Source organism: Nelumbo nucifera, chromosome 1 (genome assembly GCF_055504915.1).
Source record: "Nelumbo nucifera cultivar China Antique chromosome 1, China Antique-T2T, whole genome shotgun sequence".
NCBI classification, from domain to species: domain Eukaryota; kingdom Viridiplantae; phylum Streptophyta; class Magnoliopsida; order Proteales; family Nelumbonaceae; genus Nelumbo; species Nelumbo nucifera.
The window spans coordinates 27,092,210-27,106,447 of record NC_142649.1 but is presented as its reverse complement, the minus strand read 5'-3'; the positions used below and the strand labels follow the sequence as shown (position 1 = coordinate 27,106,447).

General features: G+C 31.8%; 1 protein-coding gene across 1 annotated transcript; it reads left to right on the top strand.

Annotated features, from left to right (window-relative positions):
• The first annotated feature begins 11,344 nt into the window (after nucleotides 1-11,344).
• Nucleotides 11,345-12,948, top strand: LOC104609699 (uncharacterized). Its single transcript, XM_088889499.1, has 3 exons — nucleotides 11,345-11,485; nucleotides 11,900-12,825; nucleotides 12,936-12,948. The coding sequence occupies exons 1-3, from the start codon at nucleotides 11,345-11,347 to the stop codon at nucleotides 12,946-12,948; spliced, it is 1,080 nt and encodes a 359-aa protein (XP_088745625.1).
• Nucleotides 12,949-14,238: the final 1,290 nt, after the last annotated feature.

Sequence of the window (14,238 nt, the reverse complement as noted above, 5' to 3'; positions counted from 1 at the left end):
AACAGTTAAAATTGGAATGGCTCATTCTGATTCCAATTTCAGACCCCTATTCTCGCGAACCAAACAGGCCAAAACATGCACCAAACTAATTGTAGATTTTTACCTACAAACAGCATCTTAGATTGTGTGCATCTTTAGAGACCCACAAAGAGGGAACGTTGAATGGACATTAAGGCCTTGTTTTGGCCATCTCTCCTCTTAGTGATGTGAGGACATTAGACAACACCATAATAAGAAGGATTGCCATGGAGGTACATCCAGCCATTTCCGGAAAGCTTTCCAATTGAGCTCAGGCATTGCTTCTTAGTGCACGTATGAGCTAAAACTTTACAACTTGGGCAGTGACTAGGGGCGTTAATTTGGTACCAAATTATCTTGTCCATTATTTGAGTACCTTTCCAAAGCAGCTGAATTCAAATGAATGAGTCCGCGGTTGCTTTGTTAAATACTCTTTAGACGGTGTTTCTAGTGTTTATTATTTCTAAATGGGCTTTTCAAATAAGTGCTTATCAAATAAGCCGTTCACGAGTATTTGGTGAAAAAGTGCTCTTTAAATGAGGGGTATTATAGGTATTTTGATAATTAGGTGGCGGATCAAAACTGGCCAGAATTGCAAGAATTACTTGTTTCAAACGGATTTTTTTTGGTGAAAAAACACTTACTGGGCTTTTTTTTTTTTTTTTTAAACACCCATTTCTGCTTATTTGGGTGCTTTTGGAATCTTCTTTGTTCTTATCTCAATAAGCGCTTATTAAGGACAACCAAATACAGCCTTAATTTCACCCATCGTACATGGATTATCATTTGGGTCAATTAAGTCCCAACATCATTAATTTCCAAGTCTTTCTCATAGTTGGAACCTCATTGAATAGAGTTATTAGGAATAGGGGTGGATTCAAGTGAAGCTGAGCCAAATACTTGGCATGCCTATATATCAGGCTTGAATTCGGCACGAATCTTGGTTTAAACTGAGTCAAATAGAATTTTTTATGAGCCAAACTTGAATAACTCTTAAAAGGCTTGGCTCATGGCCACCCCTAATTAGAAATTGTAATTCTGAAGTTTTATCATTCCATAGAAAATTATTGACCAAAGTTTTATCACTCTTAAATTTCTATTCCTTTAATTTATTCCTTACTATCTTAATGATTTAATTCATTGTCAATTGCCAGGTGATAATAAGGTGCCATGCACCTAAGCATGTATCCTATTGAGTCATTTGTTTTATGCCAAAAGTGTGGCAATGAATGGTAATACATCATTTGCGTTTAACTTGAGTTCTGGTCATCAGATAGAAAAGCTTTTAAATTCACCAAATCATCGAAAAACATTTTGGCTCAGTTAATTGCAACATATATATATATTAAAACAAAGCAGTCAAGAAGTTTTCTCATTTTTTCTCCATTTTTATTTATTTTTTATTCCATGTCATTTTTGAACAACCAATGAGATGCACTTTCCCAATAACCTAAATAATCTCTTCTAAAATTTCTCCTAAACTACCTCCCCCACTATCCCCTACTTTCTCCAAAATTATCTCTACTTCCTATTTATCTTTTAAATTATCTTAGTTCCTATTTATCTTTTAAATTATCACTAATTCCTATTTATCTCAAAAATCATCTCTAATTTAGTAGAGATTTTCTCTCCTAAATTATCTCTAATTCCTATTTATCCTCTCCCCAACATTTTATCTGTATCCATATAAATAAAGTTTAGATTAAAAAAATTAAGAATTATTTAAATATTCTAACAAAATTATATAATAACTTTAAAATATTTATTAAAAACACACAAAAAGTGATTTTATATTTTTTCAAAATATATCATGAAACTATGTACTAACAATTTAAATTCTGTTTTTCAGGATTATCAATTTACAAATATATAAATAACTATATAACAAAATATTTAGTAATATGTAATAGCTTTAAATAAATAAAATTCAAGTAACAAAAAAATTTAAATATTTTACATATTATTTAAATAAATATTTAACATAACTAGATTTTAAATAGTTAAAATAATGAAAATATGTAGTAAATTTAAAAATTTTCATAAAAGTAGAAAAATAATTATAAAATAATATTTTAATTAATAATAATTTAATATCTTACAAAATTAACCATGAAATTATGTATTAATAGTATAAATTATAATTTAATGGATTACTAAATTCAGTAAATACAAAAAAGTTAAATATTTTACATATTATTTAAATATTTAAATAACTGAATATTTAACATAACTAGATTTTAAATAGTTAAAATAACGAAATGATGAAATAAATTTAAAAAAAAATTCTTAAAGGTAGAAAAATAATTATAGCATAATATTTAAATTAATAATAATTCAATATCTTACAAAATTAATAATAAACTTATGTAATTGTATTATAAATTATAATTTTATGGATTATTAAATTAATTAAATAATTATTATTTTAAATTTTAAATATTTTACATATTATTTAAGTAGTTAAGTAACTAAATATTTTAAATAACAAAATATTTAACATAACTAGATTTTAAATTAGTTAAAATAAAGAAGTTATGTAATAAATTTTAAAAAATATGAAAAATAGAAAAATAATTATAACATAATATTGAAATTAATAATAATTTAATATTTTACAAAATTAATAATCAAATAACTTTAATAATAATTTAATATTTTACATAATATTGTAAGTAACTAATTTCATAAAAATTAATAATAATTTTAAACACTTAATATATATTTATTATATAATTATATATTCTAATATTAATATTTATTGTATTTTAGTAATTATTTATTTATTTTTGTGATAAATTTATTTTCAATATTTATGTATAAATTTATTTTTGTTTTCTTATTTATCAAAAACTTTCAATAATTATTGGAGATTAAACTACTACTATTGAAATTTTTAAATTTTGTTTATTGTACTTAATGTATTTATTGTATTTTTTATATAACTTGTTGATTAATATTTATTATAGATTATACTATTATTTGAGATTATACTATTTATTAACTAATTTAATATATTTTTAGTACTTATTGTATTTTTTCATTATCAATATATTTTTCAATAATTGAGTATTTTTGCTATAAATTTTCAACAATTATTGGAGATTAAAATATTATTATTTATCAAAGATGAGACTTTTGGTTTGGTTCGGTTGTAGGTTGTTTTGCCAACCAAATTGACGTGGTCAGTTGAAAGCAACTGACCATTTGTGAAAACCGACCCACTCAAGTTGTATCAGTTTGGGTCGATTTTTTGGTTTGCTTAGTTGGTTCAAAAGATTTAAACTTGAAAATTAAATTTAAATTTTAAAAATTACAATGCAATTGTTAAAAAATAATTTTAAAAATGAAATTTATGATATAAAACATTTTAGAATAAGAAATATGGATAATTTCCCACTTTTCCATATTAAAAATTATATTTAAAATATAAATTTTATATATATATATATATATATATCAATTGTAAGTCTTCTGATTTTGGTCGATTTACAAATGGCCAAAGCGAAAATGATCCAATATGGTTAGGTCAAGTTGATCGGGTTGGTCGGTTTCATCAATTTAATGAATAAACCTAACTGAAATTAATTATTTATTTTTGTATTATAAAAAAATTATTAAAAGTAGTATATAAAATATGAATAATTATTAATTATTTAAAATTTTGAAAATATAAAATAGTTGTATAACTCTTATGTGTTTCTATTAGGGTCATTTAGTAGAACACACCTTAGAGTTTTCATTTGAATAAAATATCTCATATATTTTACAATTTATTTACTTAATCAACCTTTCATTAAGGAGTGTTTGTTTTGCCATTAGGGCCATGATTTTTTTTCTAAAAATACCCTTATCACTTTTTTGTATAGAATATAAAATTGACCAAATATAGCCAATAGAGCGGTTGTCCATGTCTTTTTAGGGGAAAAATGATATTTTTATTTTTATTTTCTTTTGATAAAATTTATTTAAATGAACATTAGGGTCACCATTGTCATTTTCCACTGTCATCTAATGGAAGATTGATTAAATCCATAAGAAATTATAAGTGGTGTTTTAGTAGAATACAAACTATAGGGTAAATTTTAGTAAATCCATAAAACAATAAGTGGTGTTTTAGTAAATGACCCTTTCTATTATTTAACTTTCGCTTAACAAATCCCGTGCATCAAACGGGTCCCCGCTAGTACAAATTAATCAATAGATCTACTCTACCAAGCACCAATCAATCTATCTATCTATATTATCCTCTCAATGTAAAGATGAGACCACCAAGCCATTTGTTACTAAACGTGATTGATGAATGAGAGTATTTACATCAATCTTTTAACAGCTATGCAATGCAATGCTGAGAAATTTTTGTTTCATAGAATGGCACAACTTCAAAAATTCCATGTTAAGAAGTAGGGGTGTTTACAGGTCGGTTCGGTTCAGTTATAGTCTGTTTGGCCAATCAAACCAATTTGGTTGTATTAGGGAATTGATCACTCGGAACCAACCAATCATTAATAAAAACTGAACAGATTGGATTGTATCAGTTTGGGCTTGATTGGTCAGATAAAAGATTTAAACTTAAAAATTTTTCAAATATGACTGTATTGATTGTGAGTGTTGACATGCTATGGCTTGTTAACAGTTCTTGCACTCTCTTAGGTGGTTTTTAGGCTTAGCCTCTTAGGGGACAGGTTGTGACTTGTGAGTATTGACAGGCTATGTGACTTGTTGACAGTCCTTGCCTTTGAAGTGTCTTGTTGATCCCAAAAGGGCAATAAATCAAAAATTTTGAATTACCTTTCCTTTTTGGTGTAAATTTTCCAACCCCAAGAAAAGAAAAAGATAATTACTAATAAAAGAATAGATATTATAGGTATAGTCTTATAGAAGTATATGTTTGGGTCAGTTTCGGTTCTTAAGTGTAAAAACCACAACCAAACTGACCTATCGGTTTATTTTAGTTCAAGAACCAAAATTGACCATAACATTTGAAAAACCAACCAAATCAGATTGGGTTGGGCCGGTTTGATCGGTTTAGGTCTCCATATAAACACCCTCATTAAAAAGGTTTTTGGGGATCCCTAGGAGGATCTGGAGGCGCTGGCTCTAGGGTTCCAATCTCTAATTCGATGACACTAAATCAACTCTATTAAGTTCAAATAAATGCACCTGCTCTTAACCTCTTAAGACCCAAACCACTCATCTATCTAATATGCTTTTGGGTAAGGGTGTAATTGAGCTGAACAGAGTCGAGTTTTAGGAGGCTTGAGCTTGAGCTTAACTTAAAAACTCAGAGCTGGAAATTCAATTCGAGCTTGATTGAGTTTTGAGTTTCATACTCGAACTTGATTTGAATCGATACTCACTAGCTACTTGAGCTTGACTTGGCTCAAACAACTATAAATAAATCAATATCATGAAATATTATAAATAATATATTTTATTAAAAGCCCAATTAGACAAATGAGCTAAGCTCGAACTTGGCTTGACTAGCTACTCTGTTTGAATCGATAATCTTCGAGCCGAATTCGAGTATTTAGCGAACCAAGCCCAAGTGACTTGGGGGTTGTCTTGGCTTGCTTACACCCCTACTTCCAGGCGTAATATAGATGTTTCTTCTAGTTTAAAGATTTCATGTAAGATGCTTAACAATGCCAATAATTTCATATGTGAAATATAATATTTTGAGAAGAAAGTCTGAGAACTAGCAACCCCATTGATATATAGTAGGGCCAGTTCTTGGTCTTACTTACAGACCCCATAGAGTCTAGGTGTCTGAGCTAGATAGTATTTCTTTTCGGTTCATGAAGGGGTCTATCCTGAGCTGGACTGGCCGACCCATTAACTGCCCTAGACATTGGATCCGAATTAGGGGTGTAAACGGTATTCGAAAATTCGAGTTCGAATTCGAGATTTGACATAATCGAATCGAATTCGGATTATTTGAATACCATTGGCGGTCGAATTCAAATGAAGCAATTTCGCCAATTAATTAATCGGATCGAATTCGAATAGGAGTCGATCCGATTTGATAATTATTCGATTTGACAATATCCATTATACATATATATATCGAGATATATTAATATATTATTTTGTTGGAGTACCAAGTACGTACAATGAATGATAGCTTTTGAAAAATTTCTTTTATAATATTATTTTTAGGGAAAAGTACGAGAAGGCCCATTGCAGAAATCTGAACACCAAGCCAACCCATACAGAATTTACAATGACTCTCGAATTCAACTTTTGAAATTATAAGACCGATTCCCATGCCATGTAAGTGTCACACTTCTACCTATGCTTTTCCTGTGAGGTGGAAATCCAACTCGGATTACATGTCACAATAACATTATTTAAAATTTTATTTTGAAATTTACCCTTAAATTGCAAAGAAATGACCCTGTTAGGGCCCATGGCCATTGTTCTCTCCCGCCCTCCCTATTCTCTCTTTCGTTCTCTCACACTCTCAACTCTCTTCTCTTTGACTGCAACTCCAATTGCAACTTTCGTTCTCTCACACTTTCAACTCTCTTCTCTTCGACTGCTTTTGCAACTGCAACTGCAAGTTCTCCTCCCCAGCGTCGCTCCTCTTTCTCACCCTCATTTTCTCCTCCTTCGCTCCCCCTCAGTCTCCCCAGCGGTGCTCCTCTTCTCTTACTATTTTTCCCTGTAACTTTTCCCTTGGCCTTTGACTGACCCTTGACTGAACTTCGGCTGCTCTCCCTCTCCTTCAATGGTTTTTCCCAATGCGTTGAAGACAATCCTTACTGAAGAAGCATACTAACAGGTATTTAATAATTTCTATGTAAATAGTTCATTTTGTTTTAGTTTATGAAGAAGTCCATTCATTACATTTGTTTGTTGATTCTCCCTGCATGCCTGTTGTACTAAATGGACAGTTGTTTCTAATTCACTTTCTAACATTGGTTAGTTGGCATGGAATTCCCAAATCTGAAATGGGCCAAATTCCCAAATCTAACAGTTTCGTTAAGTTAGGTATGAGTGAGGATGCATGACAATGACATGAGCTAACCTATATTGGTACCCATTTACCAGTTTAGGGAAGTAGAACATATTTGCTCTATTTCTAATTCATTTTCTAACATTGGTCTTTAAAGTAAAAATTATAATATACCCCACCTCAATGAATAAATGGGTTTTAATGACTGGAGTGTTGCATGAAGCATACGTTGCAAACAGTATTCCATGTACTTAACAATTACATATTGCCTTCTTCAATTTAAAAATTATTCATTCCTTGTTGTGAAACCTCAAATCTTTCTCAGGCTAGACTGGACAAATCATTATTCATTTATTAATTGTGAAGCCAAATACACTAACTTGTTTTACTATTATTAGCAGAACATTGAGGACTAGGTTGTCTCTAAAACTTAATTCATGGTGTCTTCAGTCCAATTTAGATGACATAAGTATCAGTCTACAAGTCTACACTATCTGTCTCGTGTTCAAGCAGTACAAATACAAAGCATTAAACTTTGATCCAAGTCCCACAAGCACATGAACACACAGCAAGAAAAAGTTAAAAGAACTGTGAAGATTTACTGTGAAACCTTGACACATGGCACTCTGATTCTGAACCCACCAGGTCTATCCCAGCCTTTGATGCCCTTAAACATTAAATATTTCTTGGTGTGATCCAGTTCTGAATCTTTTGAACCAAAATGCTGAGAAGAAAAAATCAACTGAATTTAAAGCAGTGCAAACTGCAAACCAGAATTAAATAACGCCTTACCATCATTTTCCCAGAAAAGTGACAGATGGCATAAAGATGATTCTTACTTCACAATTTCATACTTCTAGATTTCATCAGACAAAATTCCCAACCTGAAATCTTTACTGGTAGGGTTCATTTGATCAAAATGGTCATGACTCATGAAAGCAAAAACATGGATGAAGGGAAATTGCAAATATATGACTATAGAACCATTTTCAATTGATTTGAAAACTGATTTATTCCCTTGAACTATCTTATTGATTTAAGATTACAGGAATACCACAAGGCTTCAAAAATCAAATAAAAGGCACCACAAATTAAGAATAAAATCTCAAGTCAAAGGCATTGATAATTCAGATATAGTGCAAAAGAATAGGTAACCTATAATATTGATCCAAGTCTATGGAACCTAACCTAAGAAAAGAATAATAGGAAAAAATCACATTAAACAAAAGGACAAAATGTTGAGCATGCACCCAAGAACAGCCAAGAAAGTATACTTTTTAATTGTAAATTGAGAATGGAATTAGGTACTGAGGTAATAAAAGGGCCATAAATGAAAAATACTGCTCCTCGGGCCAGCCTACCCATCAACCCCTATCCTTGGAGGTATGGCAGCTTCAGGGGCATTGCAAGTTTAACTGTTTTCAAACCAAAACAACCAATCTTTATTTCGAGTTCAGATTTTCAGTGACAGGGAGCTCTACTTCAATGTCATCATCATGATCATCCATGCTTTATCCCAACTATATGAGACTGGCTATATGAATTCCATTTCGTCAATCCGTTCTATTTAAATCCATATTCATTATTGAATTATTGATGTTTAAATCATTTCTTACTACTTTTGCCCATGTCCTTTCTGACTATCCGAGCTCTTTTACTTGTGAAAAAAAACCATTGTTTTCATGATTGATACTCAGCAATGGATTCTGAAGTGTGGCAACAACTACCATCTTCCTAATAAGTAGAACAAATTACTTCTTTAACTCCAAATCTGAAATCATAGGAGAAAAAGTAGGTCAATGGACACATCAATCTGTTGGCTAATGGGTCATATCCTAAAAGTGGTGTAAAAAGTTAGACCACCAATGATTTAGTTCTGGAGGTTATAAAAAATCACCATGACACATTCCGAGAAAGTCATTAATAAATCAACGGGGTGTTTGACAACGTGGTTGATTTTGTTTTTGAAAAAATTTATAAGTAAACCCTGTATAATACATTACAATGTGGATGTATATTTCTAAACAAAGGGTGAACTGCCAACCAAGAATGAGCCATCCCCGGAATTTTACGTAGGATTTCTTCCTTTGAAGCCTGAATCTCTTCAAACAATCTCCTCTTTCGCTACACACAGTCCATAACACTGCTGAAGGAAGTATGCTCCATTCTACCTTTCCAGCTCTACTTAAACCTTCTAGATGCCATGCCTCAATGAGACCCTTCACTGCAGCTAGGAAGCACCATTTGGAATAAAAAACACCTAATATCCTTAACCAGCTCCAATGAGTAAATTCAGTTCTCATTGACTCAGTAAGTGACCAGAAGACTCCACATTACCATTGCATAAGAGGCAATCCAAATCTGCCACTTGTAGACCTCTTTTGACTAAATTCTACTTTGTTAGGATCTTGTCTAGTACTGTTGACCAGAAGACTCCACCTTCTCAGGCCTGATTTTGAATTCAAGCATGGTGGGTTGGTTAGGGCTGATCTTGATGGCATAAGCCATGGAGTTTAGTATGTAAATGAAAAGGGCTAACTTCAATTCCACAAGTATTAAGATGATCTTATTCCTGGAAAGAACCAAATAATTTCGAAGCATTTGACACTATGCATATTATTAAGCTTGTGCATATAATTAGGAGCAGGACATTATAATTTAATTCTAATGCTATTTTTTTCCTCACTGTATGGTCATTTGTTCTCAGTACCTAAATCTAACTAACCTCCTTAATGGAAAGTTCTTATTGTTAAATGCTTCAAATTAAGTCTTAAGGTTAATCATATAAACATATGCAAACTTCTCTTTTTGAGACTATTCCCTGACTAACTGGAAGCTCTACTCAAAGGCCTAGGCTGAGGACCTAGGCTAGATGCTATATAGAAGTTCTTTAGATTATTTGATAGAATACGTGCCACTACTTTTTTTGATAAATTACCCTTGCCACTTCAGTTGAATAGGCTGACTCAAAGGCCAGAAAACAAAAGAAAAATCTCCTTTCAAGTGGTCTGGGAAACACCATTTTCTGAACTATTTTTACATTAGAAGTGCGTGAAGTTAAAGTTGAACAGATTTCTATAACCTATTTAATGCACTGATTCAAATAGTTAAAGAGCTAGTAATATCCACCACTAGATAAACCTATTCAATATATCAATTCAAAGAGTTTAAGAGCTGGTAAATTGTATCAAACTTGTACCATTCATTTATACATACTAGCATAATCTATCCAATGACAAACCTTAATCTGAAAGATTTGTTAATTCCTAAAATATCTATTTCTATTAACTGCACACATCCAATTAAAACACTGATGATATTTCTCTGAAATGCCAATAAAAGGTTGAAATGAAACTTACATGGGATCTCCATGAACAGAGCTGCAATGTCCTTGGAAGACCCAAACTTTCTAATGGAAGTATTCTTTAGAATAAAAATAATTTGTATCAAATGTCAGATTAAGATGACAGTAAATACCAAAGCTAGGTTCTATCTTCGTTAATAAGAAATAGCTAATTTAGGAAATTATAAAGGGGTTCTTAGAAAATGAAATTTCACTAAAACTTACATCCTATAACCATAGAAATTTTGTTATCATTCTCACCATTCAGAATCAAATTTGGCACTAACAAGGACACAACTCATTATGGTCATTTTACAAATAATGATGTACCTAAGGACATATTAGAATAACAATGCAACTTTTTGGAATATATTCTAGTTGATTCCAAGGTTGGCATTCTCAAGAACTCTAAACCATATAAGTACAAGACTCTTGTACAAGGTTCTAGATATGGAATTCACACTCAACACTTATGTTTTAGATTGGACAAGACTGATTTTGATTGCAACATTTTTTTCCTGTTTCAGACTTGCTTGAATTCCAATAATCCCACACTAAATCAGCAAAATGCAGCAAATAAAGAGAGTGCAAATGCTGAAATATAGAGTATGTATAAATTATATATTAAAGAAATGAATGGAATGATGATAATGCTTTTCCTTTTCCAACTTATAAATTATCTACCTTAGAAATCATATTTGAAGAGAATGCAAATGTTGAAATGCAGAGTATGTGACATTTTTTTTATTGAATTATAATTTAAGCATATATATTGTGATGATTAATGATTCACATCCCTACAACCATCATCACGTTGTCCAATAGATGTTTGAGCATCATAATATGAAATATGTATAGAGGAAAAGGATGGGATAAAAGATTAATATGAGTTGAATAATTCACAGTGGTAAAATTAGATACATGATTCATAATATTTACAAGATCGCATAGCCTATTTATTTAAATTTATATGTTCATGTCTTTATTATGATTTATGACAAGGTTTTCATATTGTTTATTGTGTAGAAATGGCAACAACTCCACGCAAGGTCTTATTATGTTATTGCATTTTTGAGGATACTATAATTGAGGTTCAGGTTGACAGCCAAACAGATTTTAATGAATTTGTTGATGGAGTGTGTGGTGGTTTGAAAGCTCATGCTAATAGCGTGAGCTTACATTATACAACATATCTCAACAAAATATGCTTTTTGCCACTAAATGGGCTATGTGACCTTTCAAATCCGTTGAAGTTTAATAATGAGAGTGCAAATGTGCATGTGTTTTGGAAGGGCATAGAGCAAATTAATGTTGAAACTTAGTCAAGTCCTCATGCACATATTGTATATGATTTGGCAACATCTTATAGACAATCAATAACTGAGCTTAACATCAGCAATCATGCCAATTTGTTAGCAGTTTGGGAGCATGAGATAATTGGAGTGGGGCAAACATTTGATAGTGGAGATGATTTTTGAAATGCATTAAATAAATTTTCTATTGCTAGAAGATTTGCATATAAGTTTCTAAAGAATGATAGAGAATACATACAATGTAGATGTGTTGTCAACACTTGTGGATAGGAAATTCGAGCAAGTGCAGTTAGTGGCGGACCAACATACAGGGTGTATAAGTATAGTCCTGTACATATACATTCAGTTGGTGATGAATCAAGTTGTCAGCTTCATATATCAAATAAATTCATAAGTGTTGTTTTGTTGGAAAAGCTTCATGATTCTCCTAAGTATCTTCCATTAGATATAATAAAGGATTTTAGTCGTAATCATGCAATTTCACTAACTTATAAACAAGCATGGCGGGGGAAAGAGAGAGCTAAAGAATTGCTTAATGGGTCTACAAATGATTCGTATAAGCTTATTCTTTGGTCGTGCAAAAAGTTGGTTGAGACTAATCTAGGAACAGTTGCTACTTTTACCATTGATGATTCAGGTAGGTTTAATCAATTATTTGTTGCTTTCCACTCATCCTTACATGGCTTTCGAGTTGGTTGTCGTCCAATGCTATTCATTGATGCGACACATTTAAAGGGTAACTATCAAGGTCAATTATTAGCTGCCGATGCATATGATGCAAATAATCAAATGTTTCCAGTTGCGTTCACAGCTGATTCATTTGAGTCAATTCCAGATTGGACTTGGTTTTTAGAGAATTTGAAAATTGCATTGAATGATGGTCGGAAGGTAGTAATTGTTTCTGACCGTAATACTAGCATTCGCCATGTAGTAGAAACTGTGTTTGACTCTGAATATCATGCTTTTTGTTCAAGACATTTGATGGAAAACCTTAAGGGATGCATGTTCCGTCTACGCTTATTAAAGGCTGAAAAAGAGGTAATCGAGGATTGTGTGAATCAATTAATTTATACAAGGGATACCGTGAAGTTTGATCTCTATCTCAGTAAAATACATAATCAGAATTTGGATATCTATGGTTGGATAATGGATAGTGATCCGCCACATTGGGAAAATTCTCTATTCAAGGGTAGAAGGTATGATAAGTTTACATCTAATCTTGCAGAGTCATTTAATGCATGGGTGTTAGAGGCACGAGAACAACCTATCATGTCCTTAGTCAACATAATTTGCTTGAAAATGACAGAATTGACATTTAGGAGGCAATGCGAAGCTAAGGGATATAAACAGCTAGTGGGCCCTAATATGGAGTATTTTCTTAAGTTTAACATATCAGAGTCCATAAATTTAAGGTACACACAATGTGGGGATGATGAATTTGAAATTCGCTATAAGGGAAAACAAGAAATGGTGCACCAAAACCAATTCCTGATTTGAGGAGGCTCCTTCCTCCTCATCTTTTGCATCATCCAACATAGCCACTTCTTCACTGGAGGCAGGAACTAAAATTTTAAGAACCTTAAAAAAAATGAAGCACAAAATGTTTTAGAACAATAATCTATGTTAGAAGATTGATAGTATAGATAAAATCTCATTATATTACCTCATCATCTGCAAGCATGGCAATAGCATCACTATATGTTCTCCTTCGACGATAAGTGGTGCTAGACCATTTTGCAATTCTTGGAAATGCATCTATCATGGAAGGAATCCATACAGTGGAATGTTCAAACAACTAAATTTGCAGGTGACAAGATAAGAAGAACTCACTCAACATTATCATACAAGGTTTATTAAATGGAATTAATTTTTATACAAAATGTAAACTTACGATGAGTATAGTAGCATAACCACGTAGCCACCCAGATTTGGGTGGTGCCTCCTTCATCATTGACATAGAGAGTTCATTCAAACTATTTAGTAGTTCCCTATGAACAGTAACAACCCAATCATAATCTCTTAATTCTTCAAGCTTATCAGTGTACTCAAACCATTTACAGTCAATGTTATAGTAGGTCTTTGTAAAAAGGAATTGACCCAATATATAAACAATAAGCAACTTTGGGACGTATTTCCTTTCTGCCTTCTTGTTTCCTAACAACTCCCTAATTTTTTCTTCTAAATCACCCCATTGTATCATCTTTTTTCCGAAGATTTTCGTTTGTAGATGTAATGTATGGTGGGGTCATGTACAAATCTACAAATTTGCCTCTCGTAGGCAAACCCAAAATCAAAGCTACATTAGATGCCATGAATGTGACAAGCTTTCTCCCTAACCTAAATGAAGCTGACTGTATGTCCCAACAATTCACAAGTGCACATAGAAGTGACTTCTCAGACATTACATCTAGGAAGTCAAGAAAATGTGCAAATGGTGTTTGTCCCATGACAAATGGGTGATACTATTTATAGTATATACTTGCATCTTGCGTTGTAAATATCTGTAGAAAATAATCAATGTCAGTTGGAACAAGTTTATATACATAAGGAAATAATGAAGAATTCATAGTGCCAAGTATATCAACTTGAGATAAAACCAATTGTATAAA

Coding starts and splice junctions, on each gene's coding strand:
- LOC104609699 (XM_088889499.1), top strand. CDS start 11,345: ATGGCAACAACTCCACGCAAGGTCTTATTATGTTATTGCATTTTTGAG. Junction 11,486..11,899: donor TGAAAGCTCATGCTAATAGC/GTGAGCTTACAT, acceptor ACTTGTGGATAG/GAAATTCGAGCAAGTGCAGT.